This window comes from Cornus florida, unplaced genomic scaffold (genome assembly GCF_030987335.1).
Source record: "Cornus florida cultivar Cherokee Brave unplaced genomic scaffold, ASM3098733v1 CherokeeBrave_3.0.0_Hap2_Chr02, whole genome shotgun sequence".
Classification (NCBI taxonomy): Eukaryota; Viridiplantae; Streptophyta; class Magnoliopsida; order Cornales; family Cornaceae; genus Cornus; species Cornus florida.
The window spans coordinates 20773133-20789492 of record NW_026775572.1 but is presented as its reverse complement, the minus strand read 5'-3'; the positions used below and the strand labels follow the sequence as shown (position 1 = coordinate 20789492).

General features: G+C 34.1%; 2 protein-coding genes across 2 annotated transcripts; both read right to left on the bottom strand.

Moving 5' to 3' along the window:
• Positions 1-438: 438 nt before the first annotated feature.
• LOC132286036 (protein SOB FIVE-LIKE 5-like) lies at positions 439-2081 on the bottom strand. Its single transcript, XM_059788295.1, has 4 exons — positions 1574-2081; positions 1240-1323; positions 902-966; positions 439-795 (listed from the first exon to the last, which is right to left on the bottom strand). The coding sequence occupies exons 1-4, from the start codon at positions 2069-2071 to the stop codon at positions 768-770; spliced, it is 675 nt and encodes a 224-aa protein (XP_059644278.1). The 5' UTR covers positions 2072-2081; the 3' UTR covers positions 439-767.
• Positions 2082-7329: 5248 nt separating this feature from the next.
• On the bottom strand, positions 7330-15793 carry LOC132294158 (nucleobase-ascorbate transporter 4). The gene is made up of 14 exons (XM_059791911.1): positions 15200-15793; positions 14207-14304; positions 13918-14094; positions 13722-13822; positions 13553-13628; positions 12681-12740; positions 11838-12022; positions 10697-10793; positions 10294-10380; positions 10116-10174; positions 9608-9699; positions 9317-9394; positions 8015-8175; positions 7330-7919 (listed from the first exon to the last, which is right to left on the bottom strand). Exons 1-14 carry the CDS (start codon positions 15297-15299, stop codon positions 7701-7703), a joined length of 1590 nt encoding a protein of 529 aa, XP_059647894.1. The 5' UTR covers positions 15300-15793; the 3' UTR covers positions 7330-7700.
• Between the last annotated feature and the right edge of the window lie 567 nt (positions 15794-16360).

The window sequence follows — 16360 nt, the reverse complement described above, 5'->3', positions numbered from 1 at the left end:
GTACTCCAGCCCTAAGTTTCTTATCATGTATTTAATGGATAGAACTTTCGACGGTTAAATTATTAGGTCTGAATAACATTACTCGGATCATTTTGTTGGAAATCGGAGTTGGGCATTGAAGAGCCATTATTGTTCCAATCTAAAATGGCCTGGCTTTAATTTACATGGCTTAGTTCATGTCTTGAATCTTGATGGTGGTCATTACTCTCTGTGTCTCCAACATGATTAGGGAATTTATATAACACACAAGTTTGTTTAAATCATGTCAGGGTAATATATATAAGAGAACCATACTACAAAACTTGACATTTCTCATTTCATTCTGTTGAAAAAAAAAAAAAAAAAGAAACCATAAATTTTGGCAACTTTGGATTTCTTGTGGATAAATAATTTCTATGGAGATCATAGGTATTGAAATAAAGAAAGCATGGGACACCATGAATAACAAGGGTTGGGCATGGTTGCACAGAGACTGCCCAAAAGATTCACAGCTCATATGTAACCACTGTTCATTGACAAAGGATTTAAATTCTGAAAAAAAAAAAAAAACAGGAAATTTATTTCCCACTTTTGCTCTCTGGTTGTTTCCCACTTCATTGACAGGAAATAAAAATAAAAAGAAAAGGAGCAAAATATTTTTTGAGATTCAATTCCTTTTGATTTGACATTAACCCTCCTACTACCTCCTCCTATTCTCTCTCTAAGCAACTTGTACAACAGCAGCAGCAGCAGCAAAGCAGTACTGTTGGATACAATTAACCTCAACCTCATCCCCACCTCTTCCCTTCAAACCATCTGTGAAAAAAATAAATAAATAAATTGAAAATTAAGCATTTTAGCCATGAAAAAACTGAAGCATTAATTACAAGCATTTAAGAAGAAGGTAAAACAATAACTCAACTGGTTTTGCTGCTGTTGGTTTCCAGACTGGAAGAATCCAAAATGACCTTGGAATGCAGATCTACCCTGCAAGAACTCATTGGCGTAAAAAGCATGCTATGTATCAATAATTAAATCAAGGACAATGCTATTTACAATGAAAATTGAAACCGCGAATACTAGCGGAGAGATTTTCATCTCTTGAATGCATTGAATAAGATCGAAGTTTTGGCCTTATACCATTTGAATGCATTGAAATCATTTTGTTAGCATTCTGGGTTAGACTGTCAAGTCTAAGTATCATTATCCATAAATCAAATAAGTAACAATTTTAGATAAAACCTAAAGAAGGAAAAGTACCTCAAAATGAGTTGCAGAGTGACCTTGTGAGAACTCCAAGATATTCTCCATTGGAGCTTGATTGTTGTTGAGTGTGAAATTGTTCTGTCAAATTGTCAAAAGCAACTAAAGTTATTACCCAAAACAATAAAAATGATTAATTCATTGAAATCAAGCAATCTTCTTTCTTAATTTCTGAATATCCTCTTCCTCACATTGTTCCTTTGCAAACTACGCACTTAAAAGTATTGTGAGTGGTAGAGTGGTCTTGCTGCCATGATCCTCTAGGATTCAATTATTACAAAAGAAGAATCCGGAAAAAAAATAATCATAATCATATTCTTTGTGAACTTACATTGGACAAGTTGAAGATGGGAGAACTAGCAGTGTCATCGAGGAAAGAAGGCTGTTCTTGATCATGAGCCTTTCGACGCCGATCTTCTTTGACTATTTTCTGCCTAATTCTTCCACTATTCTTTGGCAACGTGACATGATCAATGGGTGCATTATAATTAAAACACCCATTATAGTAACTCCCATAATCTCCCTCTTCATGAAAATGTGGAGGACCAGAAGATGCATCAGACACCATAGACAAGTCCTCTTCCTCATCCTCCTCATCTTTTGCTGCTTTCTTTTCTTCATGATTAACATATGATCCATTATTCGCTTTATGTGAAGAAAGAAAAGAGTGTTCCAAATACAGAGTCCAACCAGACTCACACCCACTATTGCATTCTGAATCCAACACTGTACCATTCATTGTGAGTGAAATTGGGAAGAAAAAAAGTGGGTTTTTCTTCTTAATTATCAACAAAGGAGTTGAATATATTGATACAAAGTACACACACATACATGCATATATATATATATATATATATATATAGTGTGTGTGTGTGTGTGTGTGTGTGTGTGTGAATTGAACCAATTAAAGTAGAGAGGTAGCAGTGAGTATGAGAGTGGACGAGTAGTGGGAAAGAACCAAAAGTGAATCAGGGTCGAATCCTGACTAGTTTTGTCCTGACTCAGGACGTTCGTCTCTCTTTGTGAATGAATCAAAAGTGCCAGTTGGGTTGGGGTTTTGAGTATGTAGTATATAGATTATAGATGGCCGTACAGGAAAAAAGAAGAGAGAGAAAGAGTGTGTACGTGTTAGAGAGAGAGAGAGAACAGGAGGTAGCCACAACGCCTTCACATGGAGGCACAGTGTACGTACGCTCCTAACAATAACTGGGCACACGTCCATCTTCCCTTCCTCAGTATTTGGACACCTATCCCGTGACCAGTAATGCCTCTCTCTCTCTCTCTCTCTCTCTCTCTCTCTCTCCTTCCAATCAAAATGCCCGTTGCTTTCACATACAGGATAACATGAACCCCGTTATAACGCTTATGCAATAATTTACATTGTTTATATAAAAATTTGATAACATGAACCTCGTTATAACGCTTATGCAATAATTTACATTGTTTATATAAAAATTTGAATTCATATTAGATACATGGCAGCCTTAGATTCTAATGTAAATGAATACTTTTAACTATAAAGTAAAAATCATATCGGATATATGCAACTTTATTAGTGCTGTGTAAATAGATATTTTTTATTTTGAACACGCGTTTTAACTTGTTTTCACAAATTTTGGATTAAAATATTAACTAGCTCATTTATGACTAAGAAGCCACCTCAAGAATCCAGATAAATTGATTTGACGTGACAAGTAATTGTATTGCTATTCATATCTCTTTCTTTCTTTTCTCTTACCTTATTAATTTGTTTCATGCCATATGAAGTTTTATGAATAGTTGTGACTAAGCAACTGTCACTCTTCAATAATAGCTCGTGAATTTGAGTAATGATACTTAAGACTTACTTTTCAGACTGATTTATTTGGATTAAAGTTGACATGAAAAATAAGCTTAAAAACTATATTTCTTGAAATTTTATATAAGATTCTCATTATTTAACGAAATGAGGGAAAATTGTAAATTGTAATTTTCTTTTCAGTGGCATGACTAAATGGGAGAGATTTCTGAGTGCTTGGAGTTTCACGTATACAGTAGACTGTATTTTTATGAAATCACATGCCATCACCCTCTCTTTAGATATACTACACGTGTACACGCACTCACACACACATGTATGCACGTGTGGACTTACACATGTGTGCACGTGCCCGCACACTTCAATATAAAATGCTTTGTTATAAAAAAATAAAAAATAAAATAAAACTTATGGTTAACGTTTATATAGTGCTTGCGGTCAGTGTTGATGTTTTTATCTGGTGAGTACTACTAAAGTACTCTTATCCTTTTGATCTTTTCATTTATCCATTTTATAGGAAGGACAAAGTCAAAATAAAATTATATAGCACTGGATCATAGCATACGTGAGCACACACGTGCCTCTTTTAAAAGTCAACAAAGCAAAACAAAGCAAAACTCAAGCACGTCAAGTGTAATACAGGTCATTTATTTTACATCGAATTCAAATAAAAAATTAATTAAGAATAAATGAGTAAATATATAGTATTACCCAATAGTTTGAGATTTTAAGTAAATAGACAAATGTCCATCCGTTATTATTGGTATGAAAGTCAGACTCAATCCTTAATTCGGTATCACGCCAAACCTTTCATTCGGAGGGGGTCCGAGTTTATAGTCTAGGTAGGCAGGATGGCCTGAACCGCAACGAGAGCGTTGCTAATTTGGGTGGGGGAGAATGTAATGAAGATTATTTGTTCCACATTAAATCCAGATAAAAATGAACATGCTCAACAACTTGACCCTTTAAATAAATGGGCGCCAATTGTAACAAAAACTCTAACAAATGGTTTATTTTTATGGGGACATAGAATGGATTTCAAAATGATAGAAATCATCCCTTATTAGTCTGTGATGGCCGTCCAACTTGATCACAATAGTATGTTATTTTATCTTTTTTGTCCATAAAATGTTTGTTGTCATTTCAAATATTAAAAAGACATAATTGATCTTTTATTAATTTATGTTATTAATTTCCGTAAATTCTATTTGTTTTTGTCAAATGCTAAATTACAAATTCAGGAAAGATTAAATGAATTATAAAATTAAAAGAGACACGTGAAATCATAAGGCGATGATTTTTTGAGTTACTTCTCTATTACTTTTCACTCATTCAAGATAAATAAATTCGAGATGTTTTTCATTTTCGTAATATGGGGTCAACTCCTATCCTGCAAATAATGTGAGACATATTCAAAGAAATACTAACAATTAACACGTGGAGTGACTAACATTCACAAGCAAACAACTGAAAACAAACACAAACAGAGATGGCATGTGAAAGTTTTTGAAACTTGATGCAAACAGACTAAGCATTTATATTTTTAACCAAACAAGGCATATATGATATATATATATATATACACACACACACTGTACACCTATAGAAGATCAATGAACATGGTAATAATGATTGTGAAGATGCATGAGAATCATAGTAGTAATAAGCATCAATTCATTGCGTGTAGTGGTATTGGGCTTTGGTATCTCCGTCCGTCCATCCATCCAGTCAACGGTAAAGTCCCATACATGTGCTCTTCCTCTTGGATCACTCGTTATTAATGGCAAAATGCAGAGGAATTCAATTACCTACTCAAATGGGTTACCATCAAAAATGGTAACTATGAGTTGGATATTTGAATATGCACCCACTCTCTCTCACACACACACACGCATTCAACACACAACACGCACACACAGTTCAAAATGAGGCATTAATGAAAAGGTGGCTGCGTCCTGTCCAGCTCAAATTGGGTCCATAATTTTGACATTAATTTGCTGATGGTACTAACCTTTGGGCCCATTGCACCAGTGCTTCACCTTATTTTGCTTGAATCCATATCCATGTCCATAAAGATTGACACTCTCACAACGTACACATTGCATCTTTCGTGTTAGTACATGGTCGTTGGTAAGACTAACACCTTTCTCCTCTGTTAATAACACTGGTCAATGTCAATGTTTACTTATTCCTTACCAAGTTTGCCCCTATAATTAGTGTAAAATCAGGAGCGTTGATTGCAAAGTTAGGAACTAAAGATAATAAGAAAATTTGAAGATGAACGTAATAATTATTATGATAAAGATATGTTATATATATATTAAAAAATATAACAAAAAACGATGATGTTCTCATATATTAAATCAAGTTTTTAAGGGGATAAAAATTAAAAATAACTTGTAAATAAAATTTCTTGATCTCAGAGAAATTTTTCTTCTTCTACATATTCTCTTCATTGATTTTGTATTTATATTTGTTCAAAAAGATGAGAAATTGAACTCCCTCTCAAATCTTTGCAATTTCCTTGCTAGACCCCCGAACAGGTCAAACCCTGTGAAAAAAAATAACATCGCGTTTTGAAAAGAAATGGTTGAAGAGCAATAAAAATTGATTACATATCATATATAGATTGGGACTGATAGAAAGAGGTAGAGTAGTACTATGAATTGGGCTGATAAGAAGATAAAGAATAGTACTAAAAATTGATTACATATAGACGGGACTGATAAGAATAATAATACTAAATTTTAAAAAAAATTGGACCTAGGTTATAGCCTAGGTTAGCCCATTAAAAGTTTCGTCCATGTGTAAAACAATACAGGTTTATAAGGGTAAAATAGTACTAGTAATTTTCTTTATTTTTTGTTTTTTTGTTTCATTGCATATATCACAACCCCTGTGAAAAGATACTTCTTTTTACGAGATGAAAAATGGTAGTAAAATGGAAGTCTCTTTCCTTTCTCTCTTTAATTTTGCTAGTTTTGTTTTTTTCTTCACTTCTACTTCCATTTCATTTATTAATATTATTCAATAAAATCGAGGAGAAGTGCATTCAACATCATTCTATTGAGTTTTCATGCATGCTAAAAAGAAGTTTCAACTTCGAATACAATTGTTTCAAAATTTTAATATTATTAGTTTAAAACTCAAAATAATTTTATTAAATAACATTAACAAATGAAATACTCCATAATAGAAGTTTTAATACCATTATTTTGCATTTCAACCTCATTACTTTGAGTTCAAAGTAGGCGTGGGCTTTTTTTCTTTTTTTAATTAAAAAAAAAATTTTAAAATTAAACGCATATGGAAGTCGGTAGATTAAGGGGAGGGTAGAATCGGACATAAACTGACCAATGTATGCATAAAGTCTCGGACTAGAGAATACTGTCCAAAAGATAGTGAAAGGTTAAAAAGATATGGAAGTCCGGTAATGTGCAGGGGTGGAGCTGGCAACCATTAGCAGGGTGATGTGGATGCAGGCAGGAGAAACGTGGGACGTTTGTGTGGGACCATTAGATACATCCACCAAGTCTATCTATAGTTTTTAAAAATTGTCGTGTAGCGTAGTACATCGTACGGACGAGTGTACCAGATGGCGCCCAACACCGACCCTGCCGACTCATCTCTCGAATCAGCGCATGACACGTCATTGCTTCGACCTTTCTCTGGCTGTGCTCAGCTACGTCGCCACCTACGCATCCGACGAAACACACCATCCAATCAATCACCCACCCGATCATTGAGATATCACACATCCCCCACCAAATCTCACCTTCATTTTAATCATTTCTACTGCTCTAACACCCACTCTTAGCTTGCGTCACATTACTTTGTCTACATTTGTCCTAATATTTTTTTCTTTTAATTTTATAATATTTTTATGTAGTCCAACACTTCACACATAAGCACTTCACACAAGCGATCATAGTCGTAAAATGTGATATAACACCACACTCAACATCGTGCGTCTTATATGTATACGTGTTTCGTCTATATGAATAATTAGTACAATGTAGTACAACACCGTGCTGTTACGCACCGAATTTTGATTCTCTGCCCCAGTTTTGGAAATTAATGCTAGTCAATGCATACCAACTGGGGTACATGTCCACAAGCTCATAAACAATCCAACATTTCAACCCCTAAATGAATTCCAGCAACCACTTGGATCCAAAGACTTTATTGCTGTGATCCTTTCAAACAATGAACAATAATACTTTACCAGTGAAACAATGAACAATAACACTATACTAGTCAAATCAAAAGAAGTAGTCACTCATGCACAAAAGAGTGGTTGTAGACACTCATTTTTCTCTAGCAATTTACTCAAATGTTCCATTCACACAACAGTTGCAATCCCATATCAGAACATTGTAACCCATTCAAGACACAATTACCTTTAGAAACTCAATTTTAGAAACAAACGGTCAGTAGAGGTTTCATATATCAATTAACATATCCATTTTTCATCCACAGCACTGTATTTATAAGCTTTAGCTAGTATCCACTGCCACTCACATAAGTTTTTTTTTTTTTTCTATATATATCACATTCCGTATTCAAGAAAAAACATTGCCAACAATGTCAATTGGGCACAATGAATTTAAACGGATGTTTGTGTGTCTCTCTCAATGGATAGGAAGCAAAGAGTTTGGAGTTAGATTGATGGGAAATACTTGGCAAGGCTGAAAGGGAGAGCATAGAATTCTGCACTCCTGGGATCCTTATCAAAGTACTTGAACTTCTCCCACCAATGCCTACCGCTGTCACGCCGAGTCGAAGTGTGCTTACGGGCAAGAGTGCAGTCCAAGAAGAGAGCAATGATAGCTGCCACTGTGGCCGGGGACGTGAAGATCACTTGAATCATTGTGTTAAACTGAAAATAATAGCAAAACCATCATTTTTTTTTCCATAGACAATGGGCATACCTCAATCAGTGAGAAACTTAAGCTGAAATTCAAATGTAAATACCCAGATGGAATGAGTGCGAACAGGACCACGACCGGAAAGAATCACATAATCATTGAAGTATTGTGGTACAGAGAGACCCATGAAGATTGAGAAACCTATGATGAACTTTGTCCTGTAGCTGTTGAGGTTGCAGAACTGTAGTAAACCAAGACCAGCAGAAGCTACACCACCACAGTAAACCATAATAAAATGTCAACCAGAATCTAATTCCAAAAAAGAACAAACAAGCCAACTAGAAAAATATATCAGCTATCTATTTAAAGAAGCATATAGATTCTTGGTTTTTTTTTGGTATTTATGACCAAATTTTTGCCCATAAAATTTCTACTAATACTTTTTAGTTTTTTACAAGTATTTTCCAAAAGAATGCAATCATAAAATTCTGTTTGCCACTATGAGAATATCATTAAATCGGAATCAGAATTTTTATCCAAGGCAATACACCTGCAATTTTTTGTTTTCTTCCAATATATATTAATTTCAGTCCTTCTTGGCAACTAGAATCGATGCAGGATTTATTTAAAACTTCAAACAGATGTGAGTTATTTAGAAATAAAAGAAATTAATATCACACAGTTTAGTTAGAGCAACACAGTTCCTGACTCCTGATTTGCTTACCTTCGTATCTAGATGACTGTCAGGGATTATTTTAATTGTTCTGTATCATACCTGCTCATTTGGTCGAAAGCTATAACAAGAACTTGTACATGATCATCACTAAAAAGGCCAACTGCTAAGTTTGATTTTCTGGAAAAAAAAAATGCAGGCAAAGCATTTTGTAATTGTACCATGATAAAGATTCTATAGTTTATTGCAGGCGTCGAGCAACAATAATACAACAAGAAAACCACATGTAAGATGCTCGTGAGGTAAGAGGTGCCTCTGCATCTGTGAGTGTAGATACTAGATAGTGATGATAGTATTTTATTGTGTTGATAGCAATATGTTACTGTATTCCACATGGTTACAATACATATGATTGGTGTTAGAGCTCAATGTGGTAGCTTTTTTATCATCTCCTTTACTTATATAGTATATACCATGTTGGTTTAGCAAATCCTTCATTTCAATTAATCAGTTTTTTTAGACATGACTGCCTTATATGTAACAGATGAAATCGCACTTTAAAAAATCACTGTACTTTGTTATAAAAAGTCTTGGATGACCAAGTAAATATATGCGACAGGTTATTTCAAGATGAAGATAACCAAAAGAGAAATTCTAAGTTTTTTCCCCTGAATCAAAAGAGAAATTCTAGTTATATTCTTGAGTGGGAAATTATGGGGAATTGGGGATACATACACATGTAGGCGAACAAGATGCAGTACAGAGCTCCAAAGATTGGCAGAGGTATAGAAGCGAGAACAGCTCCAAACTTTCCTGATAAAGGACATAGAATGTTACAATGAGTCCAACCAACAAAAGATCAAAACTATGACTGTAATCCACTAATCCTATGCTCCTATTGGCATTATCAGTATAATAGAAGTGAAGGTTATCTCATTTAAGTAACAAAATTAAGTATGAATAATCAATTGAAAACAGTATCACAATAATAATGACAATCTAAAATGGTCCTATAAAATAACACACCTAATACAGAAAAGAAAAGCATGAACCCTGCTGATATTTGAATCACTCTTCGGCTTCCAACTCGTGTCAGTCCCAAAAGACCTGCATTTTCGCTACACACAGGAAAATATGTTTAAGTTTAGAACATAAATAAGCAACAGTGTTTGGATCAGGACATCAATTCCTCACAGACTCGATTGTTAGATTAATTAAAACTAATGCAGAGGGATTTTGGGTTCATAACACTTTGAATAGTCGCAATGAATGCCTACACATAAACCAATCCAATTGAATGACCTGCAAATGCAATTTGCAAATTTCAACTTTTCTAAACCACACCACCCTTCTTTCCTAACACACAAAGTTGAGCTGATTTTTGCCATTTAAATCGAAGGAAGGCTATTTTTATTTTTTTCAAATACAATGCTTAAGAAAGAACCATATATAGAGGTCAGAGAAAACAGATGTTCTCATCTAAGCATGCTGCAGCCAAAGCAAAAGCAATTTTAAGAAGATTATAATATATTACACTGATGCAGTTGAGCCAGCTGCTGTGCCGAACAACCCATCCAGCAAAATGCCTATTCCCTAAAATGGAAAAAAAGTGAAAAGTAAAAAAAAAAAAAAAGGATGAGTCAGGACCAATACTTATGGTGTATGTAGGATCTAGAAAAAACATAACGATCTGTTACAGGATTGATTGCTACCAGCCAAGCAGCACCACGGCCAAAAACAGAAGGTGGTATATGTGTGGCACTCCCAAATCTTGAAGCTGCAATAAATGTGCCAGTAGACTGCAAGAAATAGTGATAATGAATAACTAAATAAAGAATGAAAAATTTAGTCTTTAACACAAATAAGCTCAATGTCGAATCTAGAATTCACCTCAATGACAATCAAGTCACATGAAGAGAAAATGAACAAAGAAAAGAAAGAATACAGCATATTAACAAGATCCATATTATTTTTATCATATACATGTCCATTAATATCATCAACGTGCATTATCATAAATTTTCTGTATCTTCAATTTCTTCCGGCAAAATATAAACCGAGATTAAAGCTATCTATAAAACAGAAGACTAACAGGATGCACTACAATAAATGGACCTCAATGAGAGCAACAAAAGCTGCAGCCATCATTACAAAAGCTTCGCCAGCATTTAAAGTGGGGCGTCCCCATTGGAATGGATACGGAAACCTTATCCTGCATGTTGAAAGGTGACGTTAAGTCATCATAAGAAGTGAAGCATAAAACTCAAGTTGCTGCCTTTTTAGTGTCTAAACATTATGGATGTCGCCCACAAGCGTAACATGAACCATATCACTCATTTTCCAATGTTACAAATATGTAAACATCGGAAGTTAAACAAATTGCAAACAAATTATAAGGCATTCAATATTTCAAATTTTGAATTTGGGCAACGTAATGATTTGTGCGGAGTGAATGGTAGTTTCAGGAATCGCAGACCATAATAATACATTTGTTCCCTTCATTTGGCTTGCCTACATAGCCAACATGTTGACCCACCCAGACTATTAAATTGCAAGCCAAAACTTATCGATAATAACCAAAATAGAGAGACACTGACCAAGCATAACAGCCCATATTATAATAAAGGACTTGTCTACTCTTCAGATAGTATTGACATTACCACTCATGCTTTGGTGTTACGTAAAAAAACCTATAGGTGCGCTAGGATAAAATATAAAAACAAACACAAACTGTGCAGTTTTATTCCCTTCTTGCATTCACACATTGCAGTCAAATGACAGAACATTACATAAGTAATATCGTAAACAAAATTTTAAGTCTATTATTACTGTTCCTAAACTTATTAACAGCATAGAGAATTTATTGTTTTCCAAAAATGTGGTTTGGACATGGCATATTGACATATAATGATGTCCATAATCTACAATTTATGTAAAATACGTCACACAACTCGATCCACTTAGTTCCAGGAAATAGATCAAAATTAAGGTTTTCAAAAGCCACAGAAGGCCATCTAGAATTAAGAGTTCCTATAGGTGCTTTTGAACCTTTAGATGTTGAAAAGGGTTCACAGCGTAGATTGACCAGACCATGAAATATTGTGAAACTGGATATCTAGCAGAAATACATTGAATCGAGAAAATCAAATCAATATATAAATGTATAAATAAAGAAAATTGCAGTGGGAGAGAATGACTGTATCTCATAAAGGACCTAGGAACAAATATGCAAGAAATTATAGTGGTATGAACTCACCAAGAAGCACCACTAATGAGCCCAGAGCGATCAACACGACAACTAATCTGAGTTTGTGGAGGTCTATTTTTGTATGCACCTGCTGCAGTCAGAAGAGCTGCATATGTCCATACAATTGCTACCGATAACAGAACAGCAAATCTCTCATATCTGAATTGTTTCGATTTCAGTATGTAAGGGATATACTGCAAAAGCATCAGTTACCACAACATAAAATATTAACCTCAAGAATTCCAGGTAAATAATTTTTCAAAATAATGAAACAAAATAAATCAGTAATTTCAAACCCCAAAACAGACATATCCCTTATCCTTTTGAGTTTTTGCATATTGTCAATAATTAAAGAAACCAAAAGTCAAATAATATATTTAAGAATCATAGAAAATCAAGCCAAAGAGAATAAACCGAAGCCAAACCGATTCCTTACATCCTTCCTGGAAGTATCCTAAATGAAATAACATCAGCCAAATTCTGACAATAACCATTTCATGGTTTCTACTGATATTTCTACTCAAAATAATCAACCAAACTGGATGATCATTAACTAAAGTCTGTTGGCAAATATTAATTATCCATCTTGTTCTTTTTTATTCTAAATTGGTCAGACTTCTATCAAATAATTTTCTGAGGCCCTTAACCATGCAGCATTTTGCTCTCACAATAAACACACAACTTTTCTACCAAAAATGGGAAGCAAATAAATCATTACAATGATGTAGCATATGGAATATAAATACATACATACATACATATATACATGCATATATATATATATATCACAACAACCGAAAGAAGTTAAATGGGAGTTGGCTGAAAGAAAACAGTAATTAAGTATGAACTCACCTGAGATAAAACAATTAATATAATTAACTCTGGAAGCCCAACTTCAACACATACTGCCAGCTACAAGCATCAGCCAGAAACAAAAAGCACAAAATTGGTAAACAAACTAATACCTTATGGAGAGAATATATAACTATATATATATATATATATTATATAACAAACAGAGGTAAAGAAGAATTTAACACCAGCTTCTAGCCTTATCACATGTTGCCTAATAATCCAACTCAACTTGCCAGTAAACTTATATTTGCAACCCAACCACAAATGATCCCACTTAATGGAACTTTTAAGGACAACTATTTAAGCAAAATGGATGACCCTAAAGTTTTATCCAGTACTGCATATACACAAATGATAGGAATTGATACAAACTAGTTTCAAAAGAATCTTGTGATAGAGGTGTAGGGACTTACTATACTGGTCAGATAGATTTGCCATGTTTGACATCTACTAGAATAGCTACCTTGTTGCTTGTCCAAAAGGAGTATTGAGTTGAATACGAGCCAACTACCCGAAACACGTAGCAACTCTACTAAGAAAATCCCTGACAATCTATTACTTTACCTTCATAAGTATCAACAAGACTAATCTTTAACCAGTTTGCAGCTATCAAAGGGTTTCACTATTTCAGCTGACCAAATGGCCTGTCATTCCTTTGGAGCCATCTGGTCTGCATTTAAGATTGGCCGATGCAATTCTGAAGTTTCACAAACTTATTAAGTCTAATCAGGGTAATTACTATACTCAAATAATCTGGATTATTAGGAGACAAATATTTACCATCAAAACATAAAAGAAAACATGGCATTGTCATGATTAACAATCATCAGCTTACAGTTATATCAGATTAAAAGCTTAAGAACTCTTACTTGTGGAAAACCATGTTCATAAAGCCCAAGTCCGACAAGTGTTACAAGAGGAACAGCAGAAAGAGGACTAAGGAGCCTACATCATCAGATAAAATGTAACTGAGAATTTAAAATTGCAGTATCAAAATAACTTGCTCAAATCCATAATGTCATTCCTGCAAAGACTTACCTCAAAATAATTCTCCATATACCAAGCAAACCAGCTAATATTGGGAGAATGGATGCAATCAAGAGGGCTCCTTGTATTCCTCTCATTGTTCTAAGAAACCTCTGAAAAAAATAATCATACAGATAGACATGATAATTATTAAATTGCAAATGCAGAAACTAGATAATGGCAAGGCAATGAGAATGTTTAAACTAACTTGATGGGGATCAGAATATATGCTGTATCTATTGGCTAATGCAACAAAAACAGTAGGAACAATGAATGCGTAGGAACCCCCGATCACCACCGGAAGCCGAGTTCCAAACCAAGTCTGCAACAATGTGTTCACTCCCGCGACGAAAAGCAGAGTTTGTATCACTTCAGCCTTCTCCCTCTTTGTAAGAGGGAAAAAATAAGAAGAATAAAAAAAAATAGTTTAAATTCAACACACTGCAATACATGACGAAGTGACACATAAGTATATTGAATTGTCACTGAATTCTTACATTGCCACCACCCATCAAAGGAACAACGACGGTGGGGATGATAACAGTAGTCCCAAGCATCACCAAGTAATGCTGAAAAGCCAGAATGATGGCTTCAGCTGCATCAAATTGAAAGATGTTTAGTAATTGTTTTGGATGTCTAAATAAATAAAAAAAAACCGCTGTAAATTGGAAAATTTAAATACAGAGGACAACTTATATGTGTATATACTATACATGTACACACACAGGGATTCGAGAAACAATGGATGGATTAATAAGGTAATGGATCATTGATGCACCATAGAAATTCTAAATTAAAATGTAATGATCCTTTTGGTTGCTCAGAAAATACAGGGAAAGTACATATTAAAATTTGAGTTCAACATTAATAAATAAATTAATACTGATAGACCGAACCGGAGATTTTCCATTGTTGGAACACGAGAAAACACGAACATCCCTCCGATATTCTTTTGTTTTCTTCACTTTTCTTTTCTCGGAACCAAACAGAACATGATTTAAAATTGATTGAATCTATTCAGTGCAGAAGAACAACGAAACTTGTAAAAAATGCAAATCAATCAAACAATCAATTGTAATTTTAAAAAGGTAAAACTAGCAACCAGATTGAGATCACACAATATGTAGCGGCACAGATGTTACAAAACAACTTCAAAACCTCCAATGGAAAAAACGCGGGAAAAATTGCCCCCAAAAAAGGCGGGAAAATATAAACAAAGATTATCACAGTAAACATGATCAATCAATATCACTAAACAACGCAAAACAGGAAGAAAACGAAATTGGAGATGCCATAATTAACCTATAACAAGAAAAAATCAAGAAGACAGAGTAAAAGACAGAAAAGAGAACGAATGAAATACGAAATAGGAGAAAGTAGATAGAGATTAGAGAATAATATATGAATCTGCACACACACATATGTAGAAGAGAAGATAGAGAAAGAAGAAATGGCGAAATGAAGAAATGTTTAGAGAGAGAGAAACGCACGCCAAGAAGGATTGCTGTTGACACAGAAGTCGACTCCGGGTAGTTGCTCCTTGACGGGGTGAGGCACAAACTCATCAACCTTCGTAGCAGCTGGGGCCATCTTGCTCTGCCTCTCTCTCTCTCTCCCTATAAATTTTTGTTTCCGCGTCTGAGGCAACAAAGCTTTATAAAGACAGAGTATATGGTAGGAAGAAGACAAGGCTTTCCTCTTTCTCTCTCTTCCACTCTCTCTCTATCTACATTTATGCATATACGTATAAAGTACAACGACGTGAAGTGTGAGAGAGAAGAGAAGAAAAGAGAAAATAAGAGATGGAAAAGGATTGAAAATGGAGATGACGATGAAATTTCTCACTGGTACATGTGTGTTTATAACTCTATATATACACACACACACACACACACACACACACACACATATTCTTCGAAAAACAACCTAACGCAGCAACAACGTGACCCTAGAGAGAGAAAGACACAAAATTACACACTCTCGCTCTATATACACTCCATATGTATATGTATAAAGACGCAACTGTATACGATCGATCGATTGATCTCCTGATTCATCTTTCTGTTTTGGTTTCGAGTGGGACAGAGAACAGATACAAAATTAGACAAGAAAAATGTGTTCATCCACATGGGTAGATTACCCAATTACCCCTACTATTAAAATGTTTCTTTTATTTCAATCTAATACTATGAAAAAAAAAAATTAATAATAATAATAATAATGCGAACATTTTGGATGGCAGTAAATTTTTTTTTTTTTTTTTCTCCTTAAAAGTTCTCATTGGATGACCCCTCAACTAGGAAGCATTTTGTCTTATGTGAGTACACTACAAATTTCAAAAAAATAAGATATACGGGATAAAAAAAATTAATAAATTTTATTTATATATATATAAAAGTTAATTTTTGTACTTTCACAACACATAAAACAAGTATTTTTAATCATTACTTAATAAAATTTGTACTTTCTTTTAACAATTATATTATATTGTTATTATTAAAAAAGTTGAATCTTAATGTTTAAACTTGTTAAAAATTTGTTATGAAAAATCTGAAAAGTGTCTTAGGCAGAATTAAAATATCTAAAAAGTATCTTAAAAGGATCAAATATGTGTTATAAATTAAAATATATACATGCAACTACCAAGGAAG